The sequence below is a fragment of the Anser cygnoides genome, chromosome 7 (genome assembly GCF_040182565.1).
Source record: "Anser cygnoides isolate HZ-2024a breed goose chromosome 7, Taihu_goose_T2T_genome, whole genome shotgun sequence".
Taxonomy (NCBI): domain Eukaryota; kingdom Metazoa; phylum Chordata; class Aves; order Anseriformes; family Anatidae; genus Anser; species Anser cygnoides.
This window is the reverse complement of record NC_089879.1, coordinates 26,521,935-26,542,270: the sequence shown is the minus strand read 5'-3', so window position 1 is coordinate 26,542,270 and position 20,336 is coordinate 26,521,935. Positions and strand designations below refer to the sequence as shown.

The following is a 20,336-nucleotide window of genomic DNA, read 5'->3' as shown; positions in this document are numbered from 1 at the left end:
CCTATCCTATAAAAAACTCCTTAAAATTGCTAAATCAACCTCTTGTACTGCAGGCTCAGATCTTAAATATTTCTTGTATTTTGGAGTCAAAAATTAGCCCCTCAGCTTTCAATTCAACTGTAGCAACAAGTTTCTTCCCCTGATGGTAGACAGCAGGGACTTTGAAGCATTTTCTTGGTTTGTTTTACATAACTCTAAAGCCGTTTCTGTTTTGGATACATTTTCTTTTTTACCACAAAGTTTCTAAAGAGTTATTAATCGAAAGGTGGGTATTTGTCATTGCAGCAGTGTCACTTATGGTGTGCAGCAAAAAATCTGTAACATTTTTTCATCAGTGGTGTAGAGCATTTTTATCACTTTCAGAGGAAGCTTTGCAAAACAACAAACCCACTGACCATGTTGAGAGAGTAAATCAGTTCTGATGTGCCAGGGAAAACACAAGTGAAATAGTGTAATCTGCTTGATCTTTATTATTTAATTACTAATATGCTCTTAAATTGCACTCTATTGGACAATTTCTCATGACTGCTTTTATTATGTTAACTTTTTCTTCACAGCGCAACAGTGCTTTTAGTGGGTTGTTGGAGAGGAAGTGGGTTATTAGCAATTGTGTATAACCAGAGCTTACCTTGGTGTTAAAAGCAAAATTGAACTGGATGCAGAGGAGGCTGCAGAATCGGGATGGATGAACAGACACGTTTACCTGCTACCAGTGATTCAGTTCTACAATCTTATGATTGTCTATTGATAGTTTCACTTCATCCAAAACATGTTCTAAGAGAGTTGGTTTTAAATTTCACTGCTGTTTTAGCCTTAAAGAAAGTTAAGCTCTTCTTACTTAAAACAAGAAGTCCTCTCACTCTTACCCTGATTTTCATGGGGGGTGAGAGGACTGGGGAGTAGAGGCAGGCAAAGGAGGAAAGGTCTTCCTGCAAGACCCCACCTCACTTCGAGATTCCAGGAATGTAAAAAGGGTACAAGGTCCCTTCTTACCCTTACTGCTAAAGAGGAGAAAAAAGAAAAAAAAAAGCACAATACAGTTAAACAGACACAAGAAAATAAACACATTTATTTGCTTGGATAGTCATTATTTGCTGTATTTGATTTTAGATTTTTCTTCTCTGAAAATGAAAGGCAGTTTTGTTTTCATCCAACCAAAGGGATTGGGCTCTTATTTACATATGTACTTCCTGAGCCAAATATATGGGCAATAGCTAGAGTTTAACCAAGAACAGTACACAAGGGACAAGTAGTTGCTGGGAGCAGAAACAACAGGTATGACCATGTAGAATTTTATTGTCTACTCTTGGTGAAAACTTACAAATATTTTCTTCAAAAATAATGCTTCTAAAAACTCATTTAAACTTGATTTATAAACACATTGTTTCTTAAACGCTTCAACTGTAAACCCACTGAAAACAGCACAAGATGCCCTCAAAAGAACTAAAAGACCTTTTAAAACCATCTGGAATGCCAGACCTGTGTTGTCACACTGCCTAGTCATCTCCACTGAAGATGCAGCTATAAAGCTTTTCTACAGTTACCAGGTTAATGGCATGAGTGGGGCAAACCCTAAGACTGGGTTACCACCTGTTTCCCACCTTATTCTATACCATTCCCTTCTGAAACCAGTCAATCAGTTATGTCAAAACAGATTTATTGTGCAAAAATGCAGGGCTCCAGGGGTGGGCAGAGATGGAGGGACATGCATTTAATTTTTCTGAATTTTCTGAAGTTCCAAGGTATTAGAGGACTTGTGTTACTTACCAGAAATGGCTCACTAAGTTCAGGTAGTAAGAGAGTAGTTGGGACAAACTGGAAGCTATGCTCAGTGCAATCTGCAGTGACAGAAACTGCCTTTTACAAATGAGAAGCACTAAATATTACAGGAAACAACATTAGCAGTGAGAGCAGTGTGATGCAACCAAGTTGTGGGTTTTCTTTTAATAATCAAAAATCAACAGCTTCAGCATTCTCAGAAATGGTTTAAATTTGTTTTCTTTTACTAATGTGCTTCAACAACAAACAATACAAACTACCTCATTTTTTAGAGCTCTATGGACTTTTTTTCTTTTAAATAAAACTGCCCTGAGTTGTCCGTCACACTTTGTACTATAATGTGGTAATGGGGAGCGGACGAGGTAAGCTAATGAAACGATTTGAGCTACTGGGATGAGAAAGCCCTGTAAAGCTCTAGCTAAGAACCTGGTTTGCAAGGTCAATGCTCCTACACTATGGATATCATGCAAACACTGAGGCAAAACAACAGCAAAGTGAAAAAATATTCTCTGAAAACCAGGGCTAGGAAGGAATGTGCAAATTACAGAATGAAGTAACTGTGTCTGAATAAAGCATCCTGAGCAGCACATTGTCCATCAGCATTATTAATAGTGGCAGAGAAGGTTCCCTACTTTCCAGATCTGCTGAGGGAGATGATGAGCTAATACAATAGATTTTTTACAACTTCGGGATTTGTTTCTTATCTCTCCTTAGCTAGGAATAAACTTTACCTTGTTATGTTTTCACTTGGGTTTGAATTTTAGCCAAGAAACAGAAGTCCAGATACAGTTAACACATCATTCTTTTAGCTATTCTCAGAAAGCAACTGTGGCTTTTGATTTCCTTGTTCATTTACTTTTTTTTCCCCCTAATAAATTCCTATGTAATAGGAACAGTTTTGGATGCTGAGATGAAACTGGCTATTGAGAATGGCCAGGCTAAAAGAGCTGTGACTGGTATTGTAGTCATGATCATTATATTAAGCAATAAACTGTGTCTTAGTGATTAGAGTGCTAGAAGAGCTCTAATGTAAACCAGGCTAGTAAGATCACACTTAGTATGCTAGAGAAGCCGGAACTTGCAGGAATAAGAAAGCCTGGCAGGCATTTGAACAGGGTTTTGCTACTGCTGGAGACTAAAACAGAAACGTATCCAAACAAAACCCACAATGCTGAAAGTGGTGTACAATCTTTTAATTAATAATATGAAAACAAAACGTAAGTTACAAACGTCTAATGTCAAGGTGAGCAGATACCAAAGGTGTATCCCAGAGATGTGAGGTGTGTTTTTTTCTTTTTCAAGAGTAATGCCCCCCTAGCCCAAGATTATTTCAATCCGCCTGTTACCTTTTGGACTTGAATATTGCTTGGGGAATATGTAATCAAAGAGGGTGGGCCAGAACCTGAATTATTATTTGGAGATTTTAGATTTAAGATGTGACAACCTATACTCTCCTGAGCAATGCACCACACAAAATCTTTCTCAGCTCTGCTTAGTGTGCTAGCAGACATACTGAAAGTACATCATATGACCAGCTCTATATTGCATTTACCTGCTCTACTTGACTGTTAGCTGCTTCCCACTGTGTAGTCCTAAAATGATTAGCAAGTACCTACATATGTTGCCAAGATCTTGTGAAAATATTGGAGGGGATTTGTATTAGAAAAGTTTTTTGTTTTTTTTTTTTTTTTTCCCCCAAACTTCTCCTTCATTTTGTTTCATTTGACAGATAGTAAAGTTGGGGACAGTAGAATACTGATCTGTAAAATCTTTAATGCATGATCACTATGGGTTTTGTGGAGCTTCTTAACCAACAGCCTAGAAATTTATATTGCTCCACTGTCCTGATTCTGTGCACAGGCTCTTACAGAGTAGCCACAAGAGGAAAAAAAAACAGTTCAAGGTTATTTTTGCTGCCCACGTGATGCTGTTTAGGGGCACTATTGTGCAAACATGGTAGTAAATGACAGAGCAGCAGCCCATACTTTGGAACCTCCTCCTAATGGTAGTCAATGATGCATCATGAATTTCTGCAATTTGAGGGAGCCCTTATACCTGAGCAAATACAAAAAAAAAAAAAATCTACTTGCTAAGGAAAGACATTTAGTTAGGTAAGGTCTGGGAAAACCTAGTGATAGGGCAGGGAAGACTTTTGCTTGTTTAAAAAATCAGCCCAAGTAGATTTAGTATTTAAACAGATCTAGAAAAAAAATCTTTCCATAAGAATCTTACAGAATGGTGATAATCAGAGTAGTATCACTTATCTTCATTACGTATGTTGAAATATAATGCAGTAATTTAGCAAGTTGCTAGACAGCACAATCCTACGTTTGGGACTATACTTCCATAAGCAAAGTCATCAAGTTGGCTAGTTACCTTGCAAAAATCTCACCATTCTTCAGATTCAAGATGTGTCTATGTTATTTGCACAGTAGTATCAGAATAATGATGTATTTCATACTTGTTCTTTTGTGCTGTGATTAGAAAAGTTTCTGTTGTTAATGCAATAATCAATCAGCCAGATGAATTAGAGGTCACAGAATACAGTAGGAAACAGAACACTGAATAATGGTAACATTTCAAAGGCTGTTTTAAAGAGCTATTATTGCTATGCTGCAGTTAGTGCTTTTTCGTTACATTCTCATGTCCATGTTGTTATAACACTTGTTTCTTCAAACATTTTCAAGTTTACATTTCCTCTATTTTTACATAAAGCTGGGCCTTGGAGGGGGGTGATCTTTGGACCTTTCAATCAGGATAAAAAGTAAAGGCCAAGATTCTCAGTTAGCATCAAGCAGTCCAGCTGTTTTGATCACAGTGTAACGATCTTGATAAAGGACATTCCCAGTAAACAGTGTTCAAAAATACTGTATGTCATAAACTACAATGCTGTTTAATATTGGCCTCATTCATCCCCAATGAAGGAATGCCTGGCCCTAGCAGATGCAGAAGGACTTGGGGCAGAGTTTGGCACATTGCATCATGCTTTTCAACTACTCTAACACAGTCCCATCATGTATCACTCAAAGTGCTCTGCTGAAAACATGCAGTATAAAGACGTGATAGTTTGACACTGCAAGACAATGAGTATTTTTTCAACTGTGTGCTGTTAATTAATCCAACATCGTTTTCAAAGTAATTTAAGCAAGTGTTAACTTAGATATTTAGGGAAAAGCAAAACACTAACATACATAATTATTAAATAAGTAGGGGGAAGAGGTGAAAAACTGTAAGAACTTCAAGGTAGAGACACAAAGTGGCAGAATATTAGACTATTTCTCTGCCTCTAAATTCACTCATGACTTGAACAGGATGGATTCTCTTCTTTGCAGAACCTTTTCTGACAGCTGCATAGATTTCTTCTGGCTTCTCTCTTTTAATTAAGGGCTTCTTCTCTGGAGCTTTCATTCTCCACATCACAACAGGATGTCGTGGGCCAGTAGGACTCTGAATTTTGATAATCTTTGTGGATGCAATATAGGACATCTTCACTGTCTGCACCACAGCATTCATTAAATTCTTGGCAGCCTGAATTAGTGAAGTGACACTATCCAACTGTAATAAAAAAACAAACATTAGTCTAGGAAAAGCCTCCTTTTAATCACAATATGCTCAGGAATAAACAACAGTTAAAACCGAAGACTACGGCACTAAAACAAAATTTCTTGGTTTTCCCTTGGTGTGTTTGATCATTATATCCATGTTCTGATGCTCAGACTTGAAGTGATACACAGAAATCTGTGCTGGTGGAGTAAAAAGGCTTACGTAGATGTTTGTTGCTTGCTTTTTTTTTTTTTTTTAGTGTGAATTCATGATGCTTGTCTGCAGGGTATCACTGCAATTACTACTGATGGATAATTAAACCAACTCAAATAAGAGCTGTAAAAATGTTACTCATTATTTCCTTTGCATCAGTGCTAGGCAAATTCTCCAGCTGGTCCCATCACATTCCAGGTGCTCTCACATGCTCCTAAGCAACGGAGGATATTGTCAAGTAGTTGGATTAGTCAGAGCTGCTGAACCTAGTCTCGGTGGCCAGGATGCTTAAAGGTAATTAAGAGCAGGAGAGCACACGGAAATCACAGTAACTGTGGCCTCAAGCTTTTTTAAAGGATGAGAACATAGACATAATGCATAACGAACTCCTGTATGACATACTCCAACATTCAACTGCATGCTATGCAGCCATAAAGTGTTAAAGGTATTTCCTATCAATATTCCTTGAAATAGAAAATAGCATGCTCGATTTTAACTGGGAATTGGCTAACTGGAACAAACATACAGCTTTGTTACGTTGACCGCCATACTGATCTGTGGTGTAATAAAACTTTGTATACTGCTCTCTTCTCATATCTGAGGCTTGCAGGATACACGGTGTGCATGGTCCAGGAGCAGAGTGTGCTGGAGACATTATACTTTCTCAGTTACCTCCTCAGCCCCCAATGACTCTGGCAGCCCAGATAGAGGCTGACTTAGCAGTGTTGCACGATAAAACTGCAAAAGGCAAATGTAATCCTACGATGTGTGCTGAGTAGAGGCATTTTATTCTCTGATAATCCTTCCCACAGTGAATCTCAAGGTTTAGGCATGATGGTGGTCTGGCATGCTTCAGAAAGAGATGTCAAAGAGGCTGTATGCAGCAGAGCCTATGCTGGGGGCTGGGTCTCGACAAAACTGAGAACAAGAGGAAGTATTTTACTGAAGGCCAACACTGGCAAAAGAACTCATGTCTGTAATTGGCCATCAGTATTAATTAAACATTTCGATGTGAGGAAAAGTCATCTCATTTTGCATGTTCTCAGAAAACAGACTAAGGAGGCTCAGGGCAATCCTTCCAGATGTAAGAGTGCCAAGACTCATGGAAGGGGAAGAACTGGTGTGTGCAGTGTCCTTCTATGTCTTCTGGTCTTAAAATCCAAGTGCAGAAAACTGGTCTGTATATGCTCGCTACAGCTGTGTCTACTGTTAGGCCATTGTATGCCACACTTGGGCACTTGGAAGGTGTCTACCAGTGTACTAAACCTGAAACCAGTGTCTACCAGTGTACTCAATCCAGAAGGTGTCTGTCCAGTGTACTTAACCTGGGAAAAATTACGCCAGTGCTTAGGACTGTATTTTCAGGAAAGGGTTTGTTGGTTTTTTTTGGACAGGTTAAGATAACAGCCAAATGATGCCACAGTTCATTTTAAGTGCAGTGCCTTTTATACCATTACATTTCTTTTGGATTTAATTGCTTGGAATGAAGGCTGTTGTGCCCCCTTCAACTTACGGTACCCTTTGTGTTGTCATAGTGCCCCAAAGAACTGCTAGGGTCATACGTGGTATAAATTATCTCACTGACCTGAAGGAATAGCTTTTTATTCAAGGATACCAGGTTTGTATTTGATTATAAGGCTGACAATTTCAATTGAAAAGAAATCTCCATTCTTAAAGAACCTTTTAAGAAAGCCCTTTAAAAAATATCCTATTGCTTATATTACTATAAATGTTTATTATGAATAAATATTATTCAAGTAAATAATGTCCACCTGAGCAGCCCAGTATTTAATGATGTTTTCCCCCAAAACAGGGAAGAGGAGCATTAGCAACTGTGAAATCTGCATCAGTTTGCTAAGATGAGAACAGAATGCTAACAGTTTGCTAAGATGAGACAATACAGAAGCTTCAAAGGAGGGCTGGTGTACTTCCTACTTTGTGCATACGTGTTTGTGTGCATAAATGCATGTATACAAACCTTACGGGTACACAAGACAACATTTACACAGTCAAAGCACATTGTTTAGAAATATTTTCCCTTCCATATACACTAACACTAATGAAGCCCAATACAGTTCAGAGATTTTGGAAGACAGCATTTCAATTTATGTGCAGCCTCTCTATTGAAACACTTCATCCTCTTCTGTAAAAATAGTGAAGTTGGTTCTCTAAAGGACCATGAGGTTTAGTGGGAGAATCATCCAGAATTTGTAAGTGCAAAGTCTTTTGTAATATGGAGATCTGTAAACTGACTTTTTAGCAAAGGTCATCTCCCTCCTGCGAGGTCGAATGAATTGATGAGAAGATAATGTGTTTTACTGTATCTGTACGTGTCAATTTTATAACAGTTCATACACATACAAAATGCAGCTAAAGTCAGAAAAGGGATGCACTTGCATTTAAGAAACATACCTGATCAGAAAGATCCATCAGTTAATGCCAATTTTGCTGATTCTCTCTCCAGAAATGCCCCCCACCAAAAAAAAAAAAAATCATAGAAGAGTAAAACGCTAAGTGGACTGCATACATTTGCTATAGGAAAAGGTAAAATGTGAAATTCAACGTATGGCTTCTAAAGTTCATTCCTTGCTCTATCATGTGAGATTTTTAATCGGGATTTCCAGTTTGTAATAGTCATCCAATCTTTGCATGGCAGTATTTCAAACTAAGACAAGCATATATGGGGACCATCGTTTATAAACTTTAGGGAAACAGATTGCCTGGCCATGCTGGTAGGATAAGCAGTTAAACATAATTCTTGTGATGCTGTTTTAGCAAAATTCAAGTTGAATGAAAGTTCGCAGTTCAAAGCCTAATGTTTATTTCAAATAATGCCTTTGTACCATTTTATGAACTTCCAGGCTCAGTCAGTGAAGTGCTCTGATTAGAGGCTTTGCCATTATATTCCTGGAATGTCTTCAGTTGCCCAAGTATCCCTTTTTCTAGGCAGGATGACTAGCGTTGTAGGTATCAACTTACTGGCACATGAACTGATGATGTCTGTATTTCAAACTGCGGATTACTGTCTTGATAAAACGTATGTTAATTGATTATAGGGAGTGAGAAGAAGCATGTGAGAAAAAAATTCATAATCGTGTTTATTTTGTGGTTATCAGAGGTTAATTGCGGGCACACACATGCACGCAGTTTTGTCTGTCCTCAGGCTGTCACCTTCTAGAAAAACTGACAAAGACATGATTTTGACAGCTTCTACAAATCTTCTTTAAATATATATATATATACACACGCACACACCTCTGGCTGATATTGGTGGCATTGTAAGCACACACTTTTCTAGCATTGTCTGTATAGTAACACCAATATGAAGATGCTTCTGGGTGCCAGCAGACGCAAAGAAAAGCCGGTTTTGTTTCTATGGCAGAAGCTTTATGGGCTTACGGGGCTTTTGTTTCTAAGTGATGTAAATTTCTGTAATCTTTCCACTTTTTTCAAGTGGCCTGGTGTTGGAGCCACACTAGGCTGGGTAGCAAACTGGGCTGGGGTACTTGGCAAATTCAGTCATGGCTTCTCAGGAGAGAAAAAAAAAAAAACTGCTTCCATTGAAGGGAAAAGGCGTCTAGAAGAAGTGTGTACCAGCATCCATGTTGGGCAACAACATCGTACCCCAAACCATCCAGTTATTGTGACCTTGGTTTATACTGTAAAGTATGTCAAATGAAGTGGAATCCTTTAAGGTGGCAGTTAGAGCTTACAGGCTTTTCTCTCCTGTGGGCAGTGAATAGTTACCACTTTACTCTGGCTTCTGTGGGTCCTTTCAACAAAATAGCCATGGGCTCTTAACAGTCCACAGCTCCTTCATCATGCCACTGTGCACTGCTGTGATCAAGAAGAAAGCTAATTCTATTTCTTAAACCATAATGATATATCTATTATTAAGTAAATAAAATATGCTTTACGGTTATCTAATTTTGAAGAGGGTGTAATGTCAAATAGGATGTGGCATGTCAGCTTCATGTATGAGCATATCAGGTTGCTCATAGCTTGACACATGCTCACTGGAGCAGAAACCTATCAACTCAGGCATTTTAAATGCCAAAACCTGAGGACTGCCTGAATTCCGCAGCCCCCTTGCCATGCCATAGGAACTGAAGCTCTGCTGTATTATTTAAGATCTACAGAAGATGCCCTGAGATGCAGATACCTAAAATAAAATCTTAAAACATAGATTTGGTATGCCTCCCGGGTAAAAAGCAGAATACGTAACTACCACTAAGGATGTTTAAATCAGTGTTTGTGCTGCATTTGCCATAGCAGGGGTGGATGTGGGTATGGTGGAGGTGGGAATGCTATGTCAGGATGGGCAGAAATCTCCATTTATTTTATGATTCCCTTGGCATCTCTGAATAGGCAATGAAATACAGGATAATTAATATCATTTACTTAATGCTATCCTTTAGGATATTCACACTATTTGCATTGTCTTAGTTTCTGTTTCCCCTGCGTTTTCTGGATGTGTCTTACACTAGTCTTGGTTACATAAAGAAAATGTGAGTATTGTGAGGCAAAAGCATACTGGTATTTCTGAACCACATTCACAATTTTGGAGAAGGTTTTAGGATATGTTCTTGAAGCTACAGATGGTAAGAATGAGGCTATGCATTACATTTTTTTTGTTGATTCTTTCTAGAGAGCAGCTGTTTTTATACTTCAGTACCAGTAACGTTACTGAGTTTAGTGTAAATCTATTCTTCTATAAATTGAATGTACTCAAGTACTGTCTTCACTTGGATGCTTTTATCTCAAATATTCAGCAGGTTCTTCCAGGTGTCCTGTCTAGGAAAACCAATGAAATGAAACTTGGCATAATTGAAAGAGTGATAAAATATTCATTGAGCATTTAAGTTCATCTTATTTAGAGACACATAGCTGCAAAGTTTTCAATCTGTAGCAAGTGGTATATAAAGATTCACTAGCAAAACAAGGAAACCAGCCACAAACAAAGGTTGTTTTATTTTTGCCTGACTCTCACTTTTGCTCTTTCTGCACTTCCCATGAAGACACGGTGTTCCAGCTTCCACGTTTTGCAGGTCTCACTGTGTCAGTCAAAACAGTAATTCCTGAAAGGATTTGGGAAAAGTGTCCCTTACCATATCTTCCCTCGTTAAAATGTCATCTGTCCTGTCAGCAAGTGGTACCTCTTTACTGCTATTTCACTGAGAAGACAGAATGATTCTCTAACCACAGTAACTTCACATTATGGTGAAATACAGAGGATACAGAACTGAAGGTAGTAATTTAAAACAAAACAAAACAAAAACAAACAAAAAAAAGAACCCAGCACCAACAAAAATCAGACTAGTAGCACTCAGGCTGGCATGAGCTATTGTCTCCAGCACTTGCATTGCTGTTGCATACATGAAAGGATGTGCCCTGCCTTTTCCCAGAATAGTGGCACAGTACACAAGCGCGGTCAATGGCCCATCTGGCTGAAAAGCATTCAAAATCAGAATTCTTGTAGGCAAATTCTTCATTGAGTAACAAAGCCAGTAATTAGGAACTTGATACTTTTAATTGTTTACATGCATTGTATTTCTCATTATTTGGAAAATAATTTAGTGTCTTGGGAGTAGTAACAATCCATTTATATAAGGAGTGTAATATAATACCTGATAGAACTATTTTTATTTAATGTTCTCAATGCTAAACAGAATCATGTCTTAAAATGTAAAGGTACTTTTCTGTTGACGTGTTTTCTGTGTACTAAGAAAGTGATGCTTGCCTTGTAATGTGTCAGTAGTAGTTGTTTCTATTAGTTAGAAGAATACAGAATTTCTTTATCCCTAGAGCAGGTAAATAAGTCATTCTTCTGCTCATGTTCTTTCCATAGACTTGTAGACGCTGTCTCATTGACATAAAGAAGCGGCAGACAATGCAGACTGATACTCACAAAGCATTTCTTGACAAATAATATGCAGGTCTGTTAGAACCACAGTTGGGATACTTTCTATTTATCTCCTACAAACAATTTTTTAAAGGAAACAAAAATTGTAGTACTAAAGCACAGATTTATCAATTGGCTGCTTGCAGTCTGCCAAGTCCTATTTACAGTTTAACTACACTTTAACCAAGAATTAAGTATCAAATACACAACTTATTCAGTATTTGAAGTCAAAAGTTAAAAACCTTTTGGAATCAAGGTCAGTTATTTAAAACGTATCTGAATTGAACCATTGGACTTAAATGTGTTTGAAGCAAATTTTGTTATATTAATCAAAGAAGGACTGAATTTGATTTGACTATTTCTAAAAATAACATGAAATCTACATTTTAAGGAATAGTGGCGAAGTCAGGAAGGGGATCAGTAAAACTGCTAGCTTGCACTTCCGGAGGGCTGACTTTGAGCTGTTCAGGACACTGGTTGGCAGAGTCCCTTGGGAGGTGGTTCTGAAGGGCAGAGGAGTCCAGGAAGGCTGGGCACTCTTCAAGAAGGAAATCTTAATGGCTCAGGGGCGGTCAGTCCCCACATGCCCAAAGATAAGCTGGCGCAGAAGACCGGCCTGTCTGAACAGAGAGTTGTGGCTTGAGCTTAGGAGAAAAAAGAGGGTTTATAATCTTTGGAAAAGAGGGCCACTCATGAGGACTATAAGGATGTTGCGAGGCTGTGCAAGGACAAAATTAGAAAGGCCAAAGCTCATCTGGAGCTCAATCTGGCTACTGCTGTTAAAGATAACAAAAAATGTTTTTATAAAATACATCAACACAAAAAGGAGGACTACGGAGAATCTCCATCCTTTACTGGATGCTGGGGGAAACTTAGTTACAAGAGATGAGGAAAAGGCTGAGGTGCTTAAAGCCTCCTTTGCCTCAGTCTTTAGCGACAAGACTAGTTGTTCTCTGGATACCCAGTACCCTGAGCTGGTGGAAGGGGATGAGGAGCAGGATGTGGCCCTCATAATCCACAAGGAAATGGCTGGCGACCTGCTACAGCACTTGGATATACGCAAGTCGATGGGGCCGGATGGGATCCACCCAAGAGTGCTGAGAGAACTGGCGGAGGAGCTGGCCAAGCCGCTTTCCATCATTTATCGGCAGTCCTGGCTATCAGGGGAGGCCCCAGTCGACTGGCAGCTAGCAAACGTGATGCCCATCTACAAGAAGGGCCGGAGGGTAGACCCGGGGAACTATAGGTCTGTTAGTTTGACCTCAGTGCCAGGGAAGCTCATGGAGCAGATTATCTTGAGTGTCATCACGCGGCAGTTGCAGGGCAACCAGGCGATCAGGCCCAGTCAGCATGGGTTTATGAAAGGCAGGTCCTGCTTGATGAACCTGATCTCCTTCTATGACAAAGTGACATGCTTAGTGGATGAGGGAAAGGCTGTGGATGTGGTCTACCTTGACTTCAGTAAGGCTTTTGACACCGTTTCCCACAGCATTCTCCTCGAGAAACTGGCTGCTCGTGGCTTGGACTGGCGTACGCTTTGCTGGGTTAAAAACTGGCTGGATGGCCGGGCCCAGAGAGTTGTGGTGAATGGGGTCAAATCCAGTTGGAGGCCGGTCACTAGTGGAGTCCCCCGGGGCTCAGTACTGGGGCCAGTTCTCTTTAATATCTTTATCGATGATCTGGATGAGGGCGTCCAGTGCACCCTCAGTAAGTTTGCAGATGACACCAAGTTAGGTGCGTGTGTCGATCTGCTTGAGGGAAGGAAGGCTCTGCAGGAGGATCTGGATAGGCTGGACCGATGGGCTGAGGCCAACTGTATGAAGTTCAACAAGGCCAAGTGCCGGGTCCTGCACCTGGGGCGTAACAACCCCAAGCAGCGCTACAGGCTGGGAGATGAGTGGTTGGAAAGCTGCCTGGCAGAGAAGGACCTGGGAGTATTGGTTGACAGTCGGCTGAATATGAGCCAGCAGTGTGCCCAGGTGGCCAAGAAGGCCAACAGCATCCTGGCTTGTATAAGCAGCAGTGTGGCCAGCAGGTCTAGGGAGGTGATTGTCCCCCTGTACTCGGCTCTGGTGAGGCCGCACCTCGAATTCTGTGTTCAGTTTTGGGCCCCTCACTACAAGAAGGACATGGAGCTGCTCGAGAGAGTCCAGAGAAGGGCAACGAAGCTGGTGAGGGGTCTGGAGAACAAGTCTTACGAGGAACGGCTGAGGGAGCTGGGATTGTTCAGCCTGGAGAAGAGAAGGTTCAGGGGAGACCTCATCGCTCTCTATAGGTACCTTAAAGGAGGCTGTAGAGAGGTGGGGGTTGGTCTATTCTCCCACATGCCTGGTGACAGGACGAGGGGGAATGGGCTAAAGTTGCGACAGGGGAGGTTTAGGTTGGATATTAGGAAGACCTTTTTTACTGAAAGGGTTGTTGGGCATTGGAATGGGCTGCCCAGGGAAGTGGCGGAGTCACCATCCCTGGAGGTCTTTAAAAGACATTTAGATGTAGAACTTAGTGATGTGGTTTAGTGGAGGACTTGTTAGTGTTAGGTCAGAGGTTGGACTAGGTGATCTTGGAGGTCTCTTCCAACCTAGACGATTCTGTGATTCTGTGATTGTTGAGCGACTAAGGTAAGAAAACTTACTATGGTACACTTCTAGTTTTTTCTCCCTTATTTATAAGCTTTTCTGTTAATTACTTAATAGTTCTTTCAATAATGCTGCTATATAAAATAGTGTTTTAACCACTTCGTATTCCACTCCTTAAAGAGTGGAATAATAACTCTAAATGTAAACATCTCAATCAAAATAAACAGGTAAACTGTTAAGAGTGGAATCCTGACCATTGAAGACATTGGAGTTTTCCTTTCCCAGGGCCAGGATTTTAACAGCAGTTATCTTGTTTTCTGAACTGAGGATGTTTACATTTCAACATTTTTTTTCCACACAGAGCAGTGATAATTCCATATAACAAAAAAATTAAGATTTATTTTAAAAGTGACACAAGAAGATGTGGGTTCAAGAAAGCACAGGTAAAGGTCAAGAGTTGGAAGCACTTCATTAGTTGCTATGTTTCTTCATGTACCTGCCAGATGACATTCACCATGGATTTAGTCTCCGTACAAAATAAATGGCTACAAAATAAGCCAAAGGGAGACTTTCTGTTGTGATTTTTCTTTCCTGTTACTGAGAACTGATCCTTCTTCCTCAATTAGCCTATCTTTGGCTCACCTTTGCCTTGCCACGCTGTCCCCTTGGAGTATCAGAGACTTTGTGGAACTGCTCTACGGAAATCTGCTTTATTGCACGAGTGGACAATCTAGGGGTGTTTATTTCTCAATAAGCTTAATTATTGTAAAAATGTGGCTATTCTGTAGGTTATCTATGTGTCTGTGTACCTAGTAATTACATTAACAGACCTCAAGAATATTTGGGGGTTACTGCTTCTTACCTATTTTTCAGGTGGAGAAATTGAATATAATCAGGAAAACAACTAACCATTACTTGAACCTATGTAGGATTTGAAGAACTGAAATCGAGTCCTATAATTAGACCAGGCCCTGTGTCAGAGTTAAAAGATAACTTACTTAAGTACCATAAGACCATTTCCCTGATGTGCCATAACGGAACATAACACTTGTATGTGTTGCTTTTATGCTAACCAACTCCCTTCTAAGTTCTGCTGCTTTCGCTTAAAGGAGGGTTTTAAAAAAACAGATGTCTGATCATTGAAAAAAATGGTCCTTGAGAAAAAGAGAATAGTATGGTTTAATTTAAATTCTTCCCTAGCTGCCTTCTTCACTTGGATTAGTTTGCAAAGCAATGGAGACAAGTGGTTTAGTTTATGGTGCTTGTTTTGAAAACATACTGAGTGTATGAACTATAATCTATGCCCTGATTTTACTTACCAGTAAAGTAGTTATTTTTAGGAAAAGCTACCTGTGTTGTATGTTGCTATTATGTACTTTCTTCCTTCTTTAAACTAGTTCTTCTAGGTAGATGGACTTCAGAAAGCAGTAGTAACTGAGCTGACCCTAAATAAGTAAGAACCGTATTCCTTTTTTATGCTTCCAAAGGCCAGGGGATTTTTATGTACGCACACTTACAAGCATACACTGGGCACATGCAGGGGAAGATACAGTGTTATTACATTAAAAAAAAAAAAAATAGGCAAACATTTTTTACAGCTCTCAGTAAAAGAAAATTTTAAAATAATATTCTATCTCTTAGTGAGTGAAATCAACTTTTAGAAAACGTAGTGTTTTATTATTGTCAGATTCAAATGCTATGTAATCATATGCACGGGTTAAGGCCCTCTAAGCAGCCCTCCACCATTATTAGTTGAAACAAACTGAACTGACAGTTCCCAATGACATGGAGAAGTAATAGTGAGGAGAAACAAACTGGCTGAACAAGGAGCAGCAGCTGTGCCTCTAGCACACACAGGCATCAGTTCTGTCAGAACAATAGCTATGGACATGAAGCAACATAGAAGAGCAGTTTTTTCATTGAAGGTCACACAGCAGTACTGGCAGGACAACATCCAACAAAATATTGCTATAAAACATCAGTATTTCAAAATCTTGTATTGGTAACGGTGGGTTCTTTTCTGCTTTTTTTAAGAACATACTACGTGTTCTTCTGATACATGTATGTACTGCAAGACTGCGAATGTGTGAAGTTTTCATTAAGAGGAAAGTATTATTAAAAGGTAAGAGTGGTGTGGGAAGCTCTTTCATTACCTCTTTTTTGTCATTTGTTTATATCTGGATATCATAATCCCATATGCCACAGATAATAACACTAATAATCAAAGAATATATAGTTATAATAGTGATAGCATATATAGAATCATAGAATTTTTAGGTTGGAAAACACTCTTAGGATCATAAGTCTAACCATGAACCTAATGCTACCATGTCCACCACTGTACCATGTACCTAAGTGCCAGGTCTGCATATCTCTTAAATATCTCCAGGGATAGCAACCTCACTGTTTCCATGTGAACACTTACAATTATGTTTTTTGCTGAGAACAAATGCACAGAAGTTCCATAAAATCATAAGCGACATCTTTGCCATGTCTAATGATATTTAGCTCACAATAAGGCAAATCAAGAAATGTATTCAACAATCAAGTCACCTTTGCTCTTAATTTTCTTTAGTTCTATAGGGATATACTATCTCCTGCATGTCACAGCAGATAGTCAAGAATTCCCTTCAGCATTTTGTTCTGAATGGGAAGTACAGCTCTGGAGATTTCTTTTTGTGTATGCTGATATACACCTGTGCATACTCCATATATGTGAAACTAAACAAAACTAAAATCCACTATCATAAAGGCGTTACAGTCCTTATAAACAACGTATTCCAGAACAATAGTGAAGAATAATACCTTTTAAGAATCTAAAAGGAAAAAAGAAATCCACAAATGATTGCTCTGCCTTTTAAGTCACCAGTCTTATGCTTCACTTTCGTAGATTCTCTGTGTAAAGGGAGTGTAAAAAGAAAAAAAGCAAATAGAAGAAGAAATTCATGACTATACTAGAACATAAGCACAGGAAAGGACAATGCAAATATGACAGATTTTATTTTGATGAATAGTAATTTATACCATTTTTCTACTTACAGCAGACATGATGAGCTCTCCACCTAGATTCTGGATTTCTGCTTTAACTTGACTGCAGATTTTAAGCTGATGGGAGTATAGCTTGATCTGTTCCAGGTAAGCCAACAAGTCCTGTTTACATGATTGGTCTGGACACTGAAGATAAAGGAAGGAACAATAAATCATATACGCAGTGGCTGATTCAAAAATTTCATCCCAGACATCACATTATTGCTTCGCTGAGGAATTACTCAAATCATTCAGATTAATCCCTAACTTCCCCATATTCACTTGAACATCACAGAGCTTACCTCAGAAACATCACTGATCAAATTCCTTAATACATGGAATAATTACTTTTCTTTCAATTCCTAGGAGACTTTGACTTATTTTTAAGAAGATACCTACAGTAATATTTATGTGGGCAAATGTAAACACACAAATGCAAGAGCAGTGTTAACATTTATACAAAATAATACTTTATCTTCCAATAATGATCTACATTTTTGCATTCCATCTAGTGTATTTAGCTTGATGGCAGATCTTCTGTATCAGAGGGAACATGAAAATAAGAATGTCTTATAGCTAACTCACTTATTTGAATACTTTATAAAAAATAACATATTTCTATATTCGCTTATGTGAACACCAAAAATACTTGGAGGAGAAATACTGCTCTGTGACTAAGAAGCTAGTCACCCTAAGACCTCGTGTGTGTTTGTTCTAAAGCTGTTCATTGCTCTGGCAAAATAAAAATATCTTAGAGGTGAATGGTGAGCCCTCAGTGTGCTACCAAAACTGTGAAGTAAGCATGAGAAACGAGAAATTGATTCCTACAAGTTCCTCAAAGGTGTATTTTTAGCCTTTGTATGCTGTAGTTTGTATTGGAAACATGGCCATTTTCATTTGATAGGAAATTAAGTTCAGTTTTATATATTAAGAAAAGAAAGTATGTATGTTCCCAGCCCAATGCAGAGGCAACATTCATCTGTTGTTTCATAAAGTTAGACCTCTGTGTTTATGGAACAGTGACTGATGGAGTAATGGTTTAAATCTAAGAAATGTTAAAAGCCAGAAAAAATGCTAATTCTACTTCATGAAGTACTTTACTTAAATTACTGGCTTCGTTGAAGAAATTTGATACCTGCTTAAAATGGGGGTTCTGATGATCCTCTGTTCTTCAAGACTCTGCGCTTAGTATTGGAATGCTTAGATAAGCAGACAAATTAACCTGAACAATTTTTAAGTAATTAATATGCATTAAATGTCTATCCTTACCTTGTGTTCTGCTAGATCCATTACTAAAATATTTTTTGTATTTTGGCATAGTTTAGGAGAAAAATGGAAGTGTGTCTTGACATCCTCTCTTTATTGATGTGCACCATTTTTCAAAGTGGTCTCAGTATTCAAATACTGATACCTCTGTGGCTGTTCAGAAAACCTGAATACTCATTTTTTATTTCTGAAACTAATTCATAGAAATCTGTCCTTCCAGTCAAATGCAGCTGTGAGCTATTTTAACTATCAAAGCTATGCTAAAAGTGTATTTCCTGCAATGAGCTGCTTGCTTTTCTATTTTTTCTTCTCCACGGTTTACTTTTCTCTTTTCCCCACTGGAAAAACTTAAGAGAGAGGCAGATGCTGATCAGTATCTCATTCTTCCACTTCAAGTAGTGACAGTGTCAATTACAGAAGTTCAGAGACAACGTTTTACCTTTATATAATAATATTGGCAGGATTATTTATATAATAATATTGGCATGACAGTATGACAGTCACATTTATTATCTGCCTTGTATGCATTTATAGAAGAAATGTGTAACATTTTGGGAATGCTGAAGATGATATGCATCAAAGATAGGGAAACTGCCACTTAAGAATGATACCTTCAGGTTGAAACAATTCTGGTCCAGCATTCTGGACCTCTGGTCTGGAGAATATTGGTTGAGTGCTCAGTAGCACTCAAAAAAGCAAATACTAGGGTAAAAAAGGTGTGTTCAGTTGCATAATTACATTTCATAAATCTGTGGTATAACCGCAGTTTTACTGCCCTGTGCAAGTATGTATGGTGCATTGTTCCCCTGTCTTGCACAGAACAGGTAAGTACAGAAAAGATTTTCATGAAGATCAGTATTCTCTCTTCCAATGCAAAACCAGAAAGCCAATAATAGTAACTCGCCTAGTCAAAACAGGAAATGGTTCTTCACACTGTGTTAATTGCAGAAACCTCTGTGGAGAACGATAATCATGAGAATCATACATGGGTTAAAAAAGTCACTGGAAAAAATAATGAAAAATAAATACAAGGAATATCAAAGCTATCAAATGTACCAAAAATGTGTTTTGGTAAGTAAATTCATTAATGGTTACAGGAAGTTGGAAGACCATATTGTGGAAGTATCATGAAATATGTACCATCATCTCACTGAGTTCTGTATCTAGTCACTACTGTCAGCAGCAGGGTATGGACCTAAATCAACCTATGGTCTGACCCAGCGTGCCCATTTTTATGTACTTTACCCCTGAAACTTTACTGGATAAAATCAAACCAGGAACCAACATAATACAAGGATGTGGTATGTGTAGGGTTAAAGATAACATTTTGTATTACCTTATGCAGGATAAAGTACAATTAAGAATTATAGCATTATAGCATATCCCGACCAACTGTAAAGAGATATTAGAAAGAAATGTACTCTGTGAACAGGATGTTCCACGAGGAACCCTCTGCATAGTGCTCAGAAACATCAGGTACAAGCAACACTTGCTTGGTAGTGAAAGAAAACACTGTTTTCTGTTTTGTATCGATCCCTACACTTCCAGAATTACAGTAATTAACATTTTCTTGCATTGCTGTATTTATTGATCCTGACTAGAAGACCACTATACATTGAGGAGTTAGAGATCTATGTATCAGTGAAGCTAAGCAGGCCCAGGCAAGTGCTGTAATGCACGTATCACAAGGCCTTCAGGCCTGGGTTGTGCTGCAGAAATCCCTTGGCCACAGCATATGCTTGGCCAGATGTTTGCAGTGGAGGAGCCTGCAGCAGTTCCCTCCTCGTACTGGTGGTAAGGGCATGTGCATATCCTTGCCTGTAGGACTGCAGCGAAATGTGACCATCCTTTTTGTTTGACATTGGAAATAATGAGTGGAGTTGCTTTTCTTTAGGAAAATCCCATGAATAGCTGAAATGAAAATGGAGGAAATCTCTTTTATGGACAGTGTTTGCCCAGAATGCTGCGCGTGGATCAGAGGCCCATCCGGTGCTGTACCACCTTGGGTTCCCACTATATGAAGGGACAAG

General features: G+C 38.9%; 1 protein-coding gene across 18 annotated transcripts in view; it reads right to left on the bottom strand.

Moving 5' to 3' along the window:
• Positions 1-1,048: 1,048 nt before the first annotated feature.
• The window catches only part of CTNNA3 (catenin alpha 3), a 488,378-nt gene continuing 469,090 nt past the window's right edge, over positions 1,049-20,336 (bottom strand). For 11 of the 18 annotated variants that reach the window (XM_013173300.3, XM_067001100.1, XM_067001102.1 and 8 more), the window contains 2 exons: positions 17,053-17,187; positions 1,050-5,334 (listed from right to left, as the gene is read on the bottom strand). In XM_013173300.3, the coding sequence (XP_013028754.1) occupies positions 5,047-5,334; positions 17,053-17,187 (423 nt within the window). In that variant the 3' untranslated portion in view covers positions 1,050-5,046. Of the gene's footprint in view, positions 5,335-13,457; positions 16,909-17,052; positions 17,188-20,336 lie in introns of those variants that run through there. The other 7 variants (XM_067001110.1, XM_013173373.3, XM_048069461.2 and 4 more) reach the window with 3 other exon arrangements.